The sequence below is a fragment of the Spodoptera frugiperda genome, chromosome 23, assembly GCF_023101765.2.
Source record: "Spodoptera frugiperda isolate SF20-4 chromosome 23, AGI-APGP_CSIRO_Sfru_2.0, whole genome shotgun sequence".
Taxonomy (NCBI): Eukaryota; Metazoa; Arthropoda; class Insecta; order Lepidoptera; family Noctuidae; genus Spodoptera; species Spodoptera frugiperda.
The window spans coordinates 5,366,113-5,379,753 of NC_064234.1; the positions used below are offsets into that span (position 1 = coordinate 5,366,113).

General features: G+C 34.2%; 1 protein-coding gene across 5 annotated transcripts in view; it reads left to right on the forward strand.

Annotated features, from left to right (window-relative positions):
• LOC118266873 (NAD(+) hydrolase sarm1) overlaps positions 1 to 13,641 on the forward strand; it is a 70,277-nt gene that overhangs the window by 42,335 nt on the left and 14,301 nt on the right. The window contains exons 1-2 of one of the 5 annotated variants that reach the window (XM_050703266.1): positions 743 to 766; positions 8,441 to 8,497. The exons of 1 other annotated variant lie outside the window; for it this stretch is intronic. In XM_050703266.1, coding sequence (XP_050559223.1) covers positions 758 to 766; positions 8,441 to 8,497 — 66 coding nt within the window. In that variant the 5' untranslated portion in view covers positions 743 to 757. Of the gene's footprint in view, positions 1 to 742; positions 767 to 2,666; positions 3,188 to 8,440; positions 8,498 to 13,641 lie in introns of those variants that run through there. 3 more of the 5 variants (XM_050703267.1, XM_050703264.1, XM_050703268.1) reach the window with 3 other exon arrangements.

The following is a 13,641-nucleotide window of genomic DNA, read 5'->3' on the forward strand; positions in this document are numbered from 1 at the left end:
GTCAATGAACTATGTGCACCTTTGATTTGTATATTATGATTGAGTTGCACTTTAATGGGTGTCAAAAAGCATGCATAAATGGTAATAGATATTATGACAGGTAGTGCATTGACCCGGCTCGGAAGTCTACCTGCCGTGACTAACGTATGAATAAATTTAAAACACGCGTGGTTAAAATAAATAAAATTTTGATAAATTAATCAAAACATTCATTCCTTTGATCGCAGACATCCATCTCAGTAAAGTTCAACAATCTTAGGTGTTTAAATAAATTCTTTATTATAATTTAAGCGACGCGACGTATAAAACTAAGAAGTACTTTAACCAGCAGAATTGTGTGCTGTTTTTGTCTTACAATAATCAAAACACTTGTTTGACCGTTATGATATTGGGCAACGTAGCAAGATGCTACCTTTGTCCTCCAAGGAAAAACATGTTTCGTGTCATGTACTACTTTTTATTGCATAAGACATAGGAGCGAAATTGCAAAACAGCAGAATTAAGTCGGTCGAGTAAATGATTCTCGCTGATTTTTATGAAATACGCTGTCAGGATTATTTTCTTTGCTTTACTTAGCGACATAATTGTCCGAAGCATTATTTGATGCAGTCGCCCGCAAATGTGCTGTGTATATTACTACGTGATACGGGAGGTTTGTGTTCAAGAAGTATTAATATCGTGTAATATGAAGTTAAAGAAAACAGTGACATGTTGTATGAGAGGGAATTCGTTCTGTATTAAATACAGCACCAAAATTATGCCGCAGGTAATTGCACTTTCTTATTTAAGTAAGCTCTAGAATAATTACGTTACATTTCTTTACATTTAATTAATATATACTTAATATTTTGTCACAGCTGTTATCCAAAGCAGCCATTTTATGTATTAAATTATAAATAAGATTACCTAATTTTTAAGTAAATGTAACTACGTTTAGGGTACCATGGATCTGGCATTATCTTTGTGTGGCCAAAAGACCCTAAATTAATAAAGATAATAAAAATAAATCTTTACATTTAGCTGTTGTCAAATTATATTACGAGTTAAATACCAAAATGTAAATTGGTTTACAGGCAATAACAGTTTCTATACTAAACTAAGTTTATTATAACCACATCAAACGCAATTAAGGTATGGCATACGTTATATTAACTACACCATAATACCAGCTAATTAAACACAAAATTAAATCGTATCTCAGTATTAATAATTTGCGTCATCGTTTGTAAAATCTTATCAGATTCCTGAATGGGTCGTGAATATAAGTATTGGGTAATTTATCATTACATTAATCTATATAAATAGTCCAATAATGTAAGACATTTTTTCATGACTTGACATTTGTTATAGTGAAATATTTTCTAGAATTTATTCGATTTTCTGATGCAAACTTTTCGCAACCGAATTTTTTCACTATCATTAGAACTTGAGACGGGATATTTACCATGTTTATTTATGTCTATGAGTTTCCGATATTATTCTATAAGCAAATATCCCGTCTCAAGTTCTAATGATAGCGTCAGTGACCATGTCAGTTAAAAAAAAAACAAACAGTTTCAATATTAGGTATAATTCGCTGCATTTACGTCTATGTTTTTTTATATATTCTTTTACTTATACGATGACAGAATTAATATACTAATTAAAATAAGACATGTAATTGCAATTTTACACTCAAAACGTATTAGACACACGTATTAATTTAGAGTGTAGTGTATTCCTATATTCGTCAATGTTAGACACTGCATTTACTTTCAGTGAAATACGTTGTATCTGAGAAATAAATCCAAATGTATCATGTCCCCTTGCATGGTCGGCGCCAGTTGTCCCGACAGCCGTCGCCCCTCTGATGTGTCACTCCTTTCTATTTCGAAACAGGCGCCAATGAGTACCACCTATGATGCCCACCTTATCCTTCAAGACTGGGCGATGATGATCAAAATAAAATATCCGTACCTAATTCTATGAAATTTAATCATTTTAGTAATCTAATTGATTATTACTAAAAATGTTTATTTTTGCTTGAACCTTTTTAGTGTGTCGTGTTTTCGGCCTTTCCTTTGTCTTCATGCCTATAATGTTTACTAAGTGCACTATAAAAATGTCTTTATTGTAAAAGGTCGTGTCTCCAGTATTTCGTTCGTAATACACATTAGTTACGAGCTTAATGCAGTTAATTCTATTTTCATAAACAAGGCTATTGTGAAATAGAGTTAAAACAACTTTTGCTTTATGTTTTGATGTAGAGCTTTGAAGTTTAGAATTTAATTTTTAGTAAATAAAGAACTCTCGAACAAGCAATAAAATGCCAAAATATTAATCAGACACAAAAATAAATTGGCATATGAAGATGAATTCAATTATTATTAATGTAAATACTGTACTGTTTTCAAAATAAGTATTCTAAAAAGTAATTCCAAACTTTGTAACTCCATACGTAGCGTCACTACATCGCATACACACTAAAGACTAAACATATGAATATATTCCATGCATTATGTTCTATACATACAATTGTCGTGGTTATGTAATACGCAGCGTGAGCCGTGTTATGCTATCACTCTCTACGCATCCGTTCAACATTTAGGAGCGAGTGAGACAGAGAGGCAGGCGGGGGGAGAACCTACGTATGAATTGATAAAAGCAACTGTTGAACGCGACGAAAATTCAGTTTGAAAAGAAACAGCGCGCGGCGTCCCGTACAACGTGGCTCGTAAACAATCGCGGCGAGGTTAAGATGTGACAGCGATATTGTATGAGTGCTACGAATAATATTTTAATGCTGTTTTATAGTGTGTACTATCGAATTTTGAACACAGTAACAACGTAAGAGACAGACCGTCGCGACGACGACGCTGACGTGGACGCGTCGCGTCCAAGGATTAAAAGTTTATTGCGACGAAAACCAACTCGAACAAAAACTTTTTGTAGTGATCTTAATGCGTACCGTACAATTGTAATCATAAAGTGTTACTACAGATTCACTCTCACGGCTAAACACGTGATCGTCGAAAATTCTCGAAAATACAGGAAATTATACGTTTTATTCAACTATTACTCTATTTGGTTAGTGTTTCATCGTCCCGGATTTTGTGTTTTTGGCCAAATTATGGTTGTGACGAAACTCGATAACATGGCCTCATACTCCACATACACGGGAAAACCGAAAATATTTTTTCCAAAGAAGGTAAGACACTCCTCCTTACTTATCAAGTGAGTCGCAAGTTAACTCAAAACGACATGGTAACAGATAACAAAAGCGATGTAAACAAACACCTTTACATTAATTGTTTCGCGTAAGTAATTAAAGTCAATGCAGATCAAAGAGGTTCTACCTGTAACTAGAAATAATGACAGTTTTACAATGCAATTTTCCAAGAAACTTCATTTTCTCTTTCAGTAACATGCATGCTTTGCTTTAATAATTTCGTGGCAATTTTATGCTAATGGGGTTCAATTTAAATGTTGGGAAGAAAACAGAATATTTTAAGGATTGAAAAGACAGCAGATTTACACAAAAATAATAAGAAACTTCAACAACATTCAATAGAAATTGATGTAAATAAACTTTCAGGATAAAATTTACATAAATTATTGTATCATAAGAACTGCTATCTGAACACAAACGTATAGCGGATGTAGATATAGTAGTAAAACGATAAATAAAGAGATTGCTTTATAACGAGTTTATTAATCTCCATATAAAATTATGAAACTAGTTCTTTTCACTTGATTTAAGTACAAACAGAAACTATTAGAGGCTTTCACGAATCTCTACTATAAATGAAACATATTTAATCAAATACTTACAATCTCCATAGGTACAAATTCCATGGCGATACTATGAACTATGTTACACAGATATTTATCGTCGTGTGAATGATAGTGTTTCACGTAACCTATGATTCAGTTAAAGTGTAAGACGTTCCACTTAGTCGACCTACTTCAAAAATATTCACATTTTGGCCTTGATGCGATTCTTAGTAATAGCAGCAGCCATTGTTGGTTTTGATCATACTTCACCAGAAACATCACATGCACTGAAACTTGACACAAAATTGTCCATTTCGAATCATTTATAAAGTGGTTCATTAATATTCTTTGCTTATTTCCTGTTCTAAATTAAGGTTTGTTAATTTTCTCTGCGCTCTTGTTCACACGCAGCATCCGTGTACGTTCGAGATACTGGTTATTACACAAGGTCCCCTGTGCAATATCGGTGACCTACAAATGCACTGAATCGTCAGATTGAACTCACAGTCAGCGCTGTTAAGGACTAAATTCTTCCACCACACAAGCGGGTCAAAGGGTAGGACCATTCTCACATCTGGGCAAACTCACGAGACAAATGAATGTAGGCCTTGTTGTTATAATGACAAGAAATTAAATCGTTATTAAATATTGTTTCCTTTTATATGACCGCCCTCTCTGATAAGAGTTAACTGCGCATTCACATCAGACCTCCGGCTTTATGGGCACACATTAACTGCAGTCTCGCCGTGTATGGTGCAAAATTATAATTGATTGCCTTCTATATAGGCCATGGTTGGCATTGTGGACTGGAGATAGAAATCAAAGGACGCCGTATCATAGTTTTATAGCTAACGCAGGTATTTGGCGTACGTGTCTAAAACTATCTGCACCAAACCTTCTTGCAAGCATAACAAAGCCAATTGTTTCCAAACTACGTTACAGCCGGTTTGTAATTAAATAAATACGTGATTATTCATAGACCGCATCGGAAAATTTTGAATTCTCTGTAAATGTCTAGTAATAGTCATTATTTCCAAAAGCAAAGACAAGTAGGTGTCAACTCTTATAGGTGGCAAAGCAATTATGTAGGTACTATGTGAATAATTGAATAAAAATTTTGGTCACGTAATTAATCTTTTACCAAAATAAGGATTTTGAAATAAAAAATCCGCCACGTTTGTCGTTTTACGAACCATCCAAAAAAAGTAAAACCTGATATGTATGGGTTACGTGTCAATCAGCAGGTATTCAATCCAAATGTTTCGTTTAATCATTAACTTGCAAATCTTGATTCAACATTAAGAAATTCACATAATAAATATCCCGTATTGTGGACTTTACTTTTTGTGGTGCCATAAATGGGTGTTCCGGTGAATGAGGAGTCCCAGTGCATTCCCCGCGCGTCATTATGGGCGTGTGGACACAGTGAAGGGAATGCTGCTTGGGATCCGTAAGGGTACAAATATGCAGTAAGGAATGCGCAGACGATCTTCCTTGCTTTTTGTATAAAACAGTTATTCGTTTTAGGAAGGACATATATGTTACCGAGTTATCTATTTCACACAGTTACGTCGTATACACAAATTAATAAGGATTTGATTTTATCAGCACGATTTGTCATCAGTGTGGGTGGGTAGCATAATTGCTTTGTAAATGATAATAACAAACCATGTCTAGTTCCAACTAAGCAATAATAATGTAGTACTTCCTGTGTAAGAAAATGTAATCAGTGTCATTTGTGCGCACAATCGTAATTTTCCGGCTGGCAGTAATTCCTGTCTGAGCATGGACATAACTGTTACAATAATAAAAAAAAAATGTAGAGTAATTGACTTAAGTATGTATTTAAGTAAAGAAGGATGATGGTTTCGATTTGATCAAAAGTGATTGCATTCAACAAGTGAACTTTCCTCGGAGGAAGCGGCGGTGGGCGCCAAAAATAGCGTTTCCGCCCGAACACTGAGCACTCTTAAGTAGGAAGTCGACTAACACTCGACGGTCCACTTTTCCGGCCGCCTACAGCTGTCTCGACGCTTATTGAGTTTACAACGCACTTATGAGCTGCAATGTGCCTACGCATTGTCTCTTAAGCTGAATTAAATTGCTCATACTTTGAAATCATTGTCCATTAAGGGATTCATTCAGACAGTTCCAAAGAAATGCAAACTTGATACAACGTGGACGACCTTATGTATAGTCCGTGCAGTGATGCAACCAGTTATGCCTTACCTTCAGTGAATTGATTGCTTTAATACATTAGTTAATAGAACTACTGCGACAAGAGAACATAAAACGGAAACTAGCCAATAAACCGCTTGTGAGTTATTTGACATGAACATTACAACATTTTAAGTGAATATGCAACTTTACGCTTCTAGAGAACGTAGGTAGAATACTATCGCAGAATTAAACGGAACACTGCATCTGCGTAGGTTGGAGATATGTATAAAACCAAATAAGGAACTACGCAACGATGATGCATAATTTTCCGTAGAAACGACTTTGGTTTTGTTTTTTTATCCTCATTTTGGAACACACATACAGACATAAAAGATTCGCTTAATGTTACTTCCGATATAATTAAGTACAGTATACGCTGATATTGCAATTTCGATCTTAAATAAGAACGTATAAAGAACACCTAAGGTCAGATATAGGACGACAAGTAATAGTTTTAAATAACACAAGTGTTACATTTATTTATTTACTGGAGGTAATAATGCTGCTTGTTGGCCAGCCAAATGATGGAAATAAATTCATTCAGCTAACATATAAAGGTGACACTAACAATTAGAGGAAATTACACTTCAGAGACACCGTGATGATTATGAACATGATTATAACATGTGCATTTTTAGTAGCACACGTGGCAATCACATGTTTGTGTAATTTTGTACTTTCTTTCCTGATTAGGATGCTTTTCCGCCAGAGATGTGCTATGAAGCTATGCTGCGAAGATGTAATAGTTAAGATATGAAACTATGTGATCGTTTCCATCAATACAAGCTTGAGAATGCCATGTATCGATAACAGTAACAATCCATAGCACGCATATATCTATATAAAAAAAAATTGCTTAGCTGAGCCAGTTTCCACCAGGACTATGCTACGTGTACATAGCCCTGGTGGAAACGAATATGATTGGTAGAAGCCGAACGCATCCACAGCAACATAGCACATGTATGATGTAAAAGCAGCTTTAGTCTTGGTTTTTTAAGCGAACGTTAATTAATCAAACAGCGTTTCTGTAGTGGCATTTCTGAGAAAAGATTTCTTTTCCATCCTTAATTCAACTAACTTTAGTTTATTCCTGAATTATGGATGAATGAACTTTCCATCATTACCACACCCTGCTTTTGGACCACCTACGCATTTGAAAGATCCATATTGGTACTGAACAATGCGTTGAACATTTAAAGACAGAATAAATGGTGTCCAATAATTATTATTAACATTAACAGCACGTGATTGCCTACTGCTTTCCTTTATGCTGTCGTCTATTTCCATTAGAGGGTTTGCCATAATCTTTGAGGCTTTACTTCTCCCATCTTGGGCGAGGCGAGAGGCAGTGTCAGACTCTTACTAACTAAAAACCAATCCGTTGCTACTCCTGCTTTTCGAACAGGAGCCTTGGTAACCTGCTAGGCAGTCCGCAGTTCTCAGAACGAATCTTTGAGGCTTGGAAATCGCGGATGAAAAGGCTTTTTTCATCAGCTATCTACCTGATGTCTGTCAATAAATGTGAAGTCCCTTAGTCTGCACTTACGAAACCCGCGAGAAGAATAGGGCTACTTAAAAATATACTCTACCGATACCACACGGCAGAAACTATGTCCAATTCGTATAACAATTGAAAATCTGTTATACGACAAATGAAGTATATAAACACTAACAGGTAAACGAACTATGAGTCACGGATACAGAAATATTTTGATGACTCACAAGAAACGACAGATGAGCAAATACGCACTCACCCCTAATATCGGTTATTAAGCCGTTAGACAATAGAATTTATGCATTTATGCCTTTATCTCTACACCATATTGCAATTTTGAAGTAGGATAATGAAATGATGCAGAAATATCCATATTCTATCTTCTTTTTCTTCTTATCTCTGTCCTTTCTTTTACTAAATCATTGCAATACTTACTACATTCTATTAATCCTTCTTGTCTACGTTTCATAAAGACTTATGCAGCTAATTTGTTTTCTGAAGTCAAGTTTGATTAAGCTTGTTATTTTATAGCCTTTATGAAAAGTACACATTAATCGCTCGGAGGTTTGTTGATGTTACTGAACTGATGGAAACTCTCCTAATTTTCTTTTTTGTGGTACAAGCCCTATCGGCAGACACATAAAATTACTGGCACCCTCGTTCTACACAACTTTGGCAAAATGAAATGAGAAGGGCGGTAGTAAGTCCTAGGGGATTGTGCAAAAACTACGCATAACTTTTTCAGCCCTTGCGAGGGTAAACAGGGAGGGTGAATAATTTATAGAGTTGTGTACCTAGATACCTAAATATCTCACCATATGAAGATACTCTTACGCTATAACATTTACAAGATTTTTCAAACAAAACTGTGATAGAAATTTTTAGCAGTCTTCTTAGTTTGGAAGAAAATATTGTAGCTATATTTTAGTCCATTTTCTTCTGTTATATTCATAAGCCTTATTCTTGTTTCAGGTACGTTCAGAAGAATCCCTTCTTTCCCCGGAAAAACCGTCAAAAACTTCACGATGGGTATGTTGAGACTTGCAATAATATGGTGGCGGGTAATTTAGTAGCAAACGTATTATTTTTTTATTAATTGCTATTTAAAATATTCCGAATTCGTTATGACACATGCCATTTACATATTAATTGCCACGCTCACCTGCAACTGTTGTCACTAAAATAGAAATAAAAGAGACTCTACTTATTAGGAAAAGATTCAACAGTCGCATTAATGTAAACTGCCTTTGATTTCATTTGAAAACAAATGTAAATAAACACCTATAGCAGTAATATCCCCCAAAAGCGTCAAAACCTTAGACTAAATATGGCCATATAAGGCTACGAATATGTAGTTATCTATAAATAATCATTCGAAAACTAGTTACGTCGTTATTATCTTCTAAGTATATCAACTAAACAAGTTTTTGTTCGGTGGGATCGGCGAGTGAGTAACATATTCGCGAAACATACCTCAAGAAACGTTGTGTGCTGCGTCACAGTACAAACACATGTGGAACTCGCCTGCCATGCCACAAAGGCCGTATATTTAACATCATTTTAAACAAACTTGGACAACTCCAGAAACTTATTTGCATATTTCAGACTATATTTGAACACTTTTAAACCTAAATTTAGGCAGAGAATAGACACCTTCAAGTAAGTGGTTTCGGGTTCGATTCCCGTGTCCAGCAAAGAATTCCTTTTAAGGTGTCTTAAAGTAAGTGGTCTCGGATCGATTCCCGTGTCGAGCTAAGTATTCTGTGCTTTTTTCGGCTTTTCGAAAATTTCTCAGTAGTAGCAAGGAGTGATGAGAATTTTGCTCAGTATAAGGCAATTGGCTCACCCCCACCATAAAATAATGGTGTACATTGTATAGCGGCATTACGTGCCGTAATGTGCACCTCTGCCTCTGCTTTAGATACCTTAAATTAGGTAAGCTGTGCCCGATTAGCACTATTCGGTAGATATTGTTAGCAAACAATGGATTATGCAATCGGATTGGTGCTAATTATAAATAGTCACGCTTATTATAGGTACATATCAAGTTGATTAACAAAATGAAGTTCGTTTACTTATGGTTATTTACTTAATTAAACGCTTTGCTCAAATAAGACTGCAAAGTACTGCATTTTCTCTCTTCATTAAAATGTACCTAAGAAGGTATGTATTGACAAATAAATAGGCCTGCCTCTCACGTATTCAAAGGGCTAACAATACTGACTAATTTAATGTGGGTGTACACTGTACACTGTATACCTTCACGTCAAACGATCACAGATAAAAAAAATATTATAATGGTTATCAAATCAGTTTATGATAATTATTTCAAACCTGTTTGTACACGATTTCGCTTGTACACGATTGTACTGTCAAATTGTTTGTTCCGTAAACTAAAGATAAGGTACAGGAAAAAGGTAATAGAATGATATGTTGTTTTTCATATTTCCTAAGAATGACTATATACTGTAACACGATAAAAATAACATCCGCTTAGTAATACCATTCTTCCTTATCCTAGATAATGATCTAGGTCAATAATTACCTTAGATCTCTGTAAATCAAGTGTTGTTTGTAGTTGAACGTACATACAGACGTTCTTTATCTTGCAGATAGATATATAGCGAATAGCGAACTAGATGATTTCATTTTTGTGTGCTTTATTTTATAGAACGTAGGTACTCAAATCTAACTTAACTAATTATAATTTAAAGATATGCAAATATTTTCATAAATTAAGAATAAAGCTGCATGCATATTTTAATTTTCGGCATACAGTTTTTTTTTCAGCATGGATTATTTAGTTATTATTTTACAAACATAACATAACATAGCATGTTTAAAAATCTTTTAAAATGTAGCGTTTCTAGTACATTCTATGTATACAAAAGCTATCTTTAAATATACTTTTCTAGGTAATTAGATTTGACGCAGACGCATTTTGGATAAATTATCATTAATTACAATAACAATAGGCTGATTCGCGATAGAGATATATAAGTATGATAAATACAATACTATTCTTATATTTTGGTTGTTGAACAAAATCATTAAGAGCTCGTGAAATTCTTATGTTAGACTATAGGTCTCTACATAATTCACACTTTACACCTTACGATTCAACAGTACAGTCGAACTGAACAGTTAAATAGTAGGTCTATACAGCCTACACACCTTACTATTGAACTGTATAGTTTTATCTATTCTTTATTCGATTTAGTAAAAACTATACAATTTAACTGTTTGCTCTACACACCTGAGCATTTAACTAAACAGTTAAAACTGCACAGTTAAATCGTAAGGTGTGCAGCCGCTATTAGACGAGTCTACAATAATCTTTCCGTTTTAAACCGCGAGTTACTAGACAACGTCGACTAACTAGAGACTGTCTCTATTAAATGTGTAGTTTTTTAATTTAAGGTCTAGGCTCAGCAAAAGTCTCTTAAGCCACCGTCTATTCGCTAAAATGTGACAAATATTTATCACACTGTTGTGACCATGCAAAATGATTAGAATCGCGTAATCAGAAACAGCAATGCTAATTCTGACACGCCTCTAACTTCTTATTGTAGGTAAATCCATAATCAGCTATAATCTTGTAATATTTTGACATGTCCCGGCCTCTTGCTTATCAACAAACCAGGCGATGATGCTATTGAGCGTAACTTCATTATCAATTATTGTATGACTTCATCTCATATTTTTTTGTGAAATACTTAGTAGAAATATTTATCCTTTATCATCATCGACCGACAAAACTACTATATGACTCACACGTGCTTTTAAACGGAGATAGGTATTTTATTATCAACGGAATTTGTATAATAATCATTGGAATGCTAAATTAAGTAGGCATAGATTATACGTAGTGAAATAAATAAATAAACAAACATTTCCGTATGTGTACTTAAACAATTATTCAATATACAACAACGTGATAAGATAATATGTCAATAAAGCTAAGTGCATTACTTAATTTTTTAGTAAGTTAAACAATCTAAGTTAGATAATGGAAACAGAGATAACTAGATTGATAATAGTGTCTGTATAAATTGAAGTTGTATACAAAAAGCTTTCGAATGGTGCTAATATTCGTGAAAGTCCCACAAAGGCGAACAGGATGTACTGTGACTCATAGCTGGTTGTAATCGGCGCACGCGCAGGTAACATCTACTATACATAAGTGGCGTAATAACAATATGTATGTAGGGTGATAAGCGGCCACGTGAACTGATGACTCAGCGACTTAGGAGTCCGGATTTCATTATGTCAATCGCATAATTAATGTGAAATTTTATATCGCTCGTATCTTAACCAATTCAGATTTTAAAGCTTACTATTTAAATAATATATTGGCTGTATCTGCCGATTTAAACGATGCCTTGTCTTATTTAAATGAGAACAGTAGCTGATTGGCTCCGCTCCTATCAAGATGTTATTTGAAAAGATTTATCTTATCACTTTTTCCTGAATTTTCGAAATCTATATTTAGGTATGACTAAAATAGTACAATATTTTTCTCAAATAACGATAAAGTTTGACATTTCATACCTAATCTACTGTCTAAAGTTCATTTTGACAGACAGTTTTGATGGTACAGTCATACTCATAGATAGCAGTTGACGTTATAACTGACTTATCAATGATCCTAGACATTCATGCTTAATATAAATTTTCCTTCTTAATTTTCAGGAATTAAGTAATTTTCCGTCAATAAATACACATGGGTGAGTCGTGTATACCCAGTATTTTGTATTTTATTTATAATACAAATACAATTTCTTAATAAAACTACAAGTTGTTTAACTAATGAAAAATCCCATACTAGGTTCTTTACTTGACTTGTGCATTCAAGAAATGCATTTGCTGATAGCTTAAAACTTAGTAGGAAACCGTTGCGTTTAAGTTTACTTAGGTATTAGGTTTGCAATCATATTTTATTGCATACTATCCGGAGGTGCGGACTACCTAGCGGGTTTACTGGGGTTCCGGCTACAAGCAAGAGTAGGAACGGGGTGGCTTTTAGTTAGTAAGAGTCTGACACTCTCTCTCGCTTCGCCCAGGGCAGGAGAAGTCATTGGATAATTTCCCTTAGAAAAAAAGCCGAAATTTTTCGAAGTATTATTAAATTTGAATGAACAATTCAGCATTCCAGATGTGTTATCCAGTGTTAGTCATAAATAACTTATCTCATTGACTATTGTAATAATATATTGTAATACATGTTATCTACCACGACACAGTATTTCACGGCCCATTGACAATAAAGTTCTAGTAAATAATCCTCAAGCCATGACTGGAAAACCAAAATCATTTATGAATGAAACTACTCATACTGTGTTTAGTCATACGACTGTGAAACAGTTTTGTTCTACGGAGAACTGTAAATGCATAATACTCGATATGACTCAAGTTGTGTGTATATGTAGGTGTTGTTGTCTTATATTTATTCAGTATTCTAGTTTATATTGTATAAAATTACTTATAAACTATATTAGTAATTACAAACAATAATTTTGTTCTGAGTATCCTATAAGGTGTCACATCACGTATCATCACTACATAGTATAAAACAAAGTTACTTTCTCTGTCCCTGTGTCCCTTTGTATGCTTTAACCTCTCGTCTGTCGGTATATGAGACACAATAGAAAACACATTGTGTCTCGCGTAGATCTGCGTTCAGACAGACAACGGGTTAATCTTTAAAACTACGTAACGGATTTGAAGCGGTTTTTTTAATCGAGTGATCCAAGAGGAAGGTTTATATACATAGTATATCACCATTGCACCCATCCGAAGCTGGGACAGGTCGCAAAGTAGTAACAAATAAAACTAAAATATTTTTATTATAACATTGATAAACGGTTATGTCATTTTTGGTCTCAAATAAATTAGTGATCTTTTCTCGGTATGAGACTGCTCTCACTAAATTAAACAAGCAAGATAAGTATTTTCTTCGAATCGTGAAAACTAATGAATACTGAATTCATATTTTTTTCCATTATACTGTACAAACAGAAGCTAAAGTACTAGAATATATGTCCAGGTACTTATAGTATTTATGTAGTTAATTTTGAATTTGAATTTAATCATTGTCTTATTTAAAAAAAGGCCAGTTTAATAAAATCTGATTAGGTTAATCTTATAATTTTATTATAACTTTCGTGAGACAT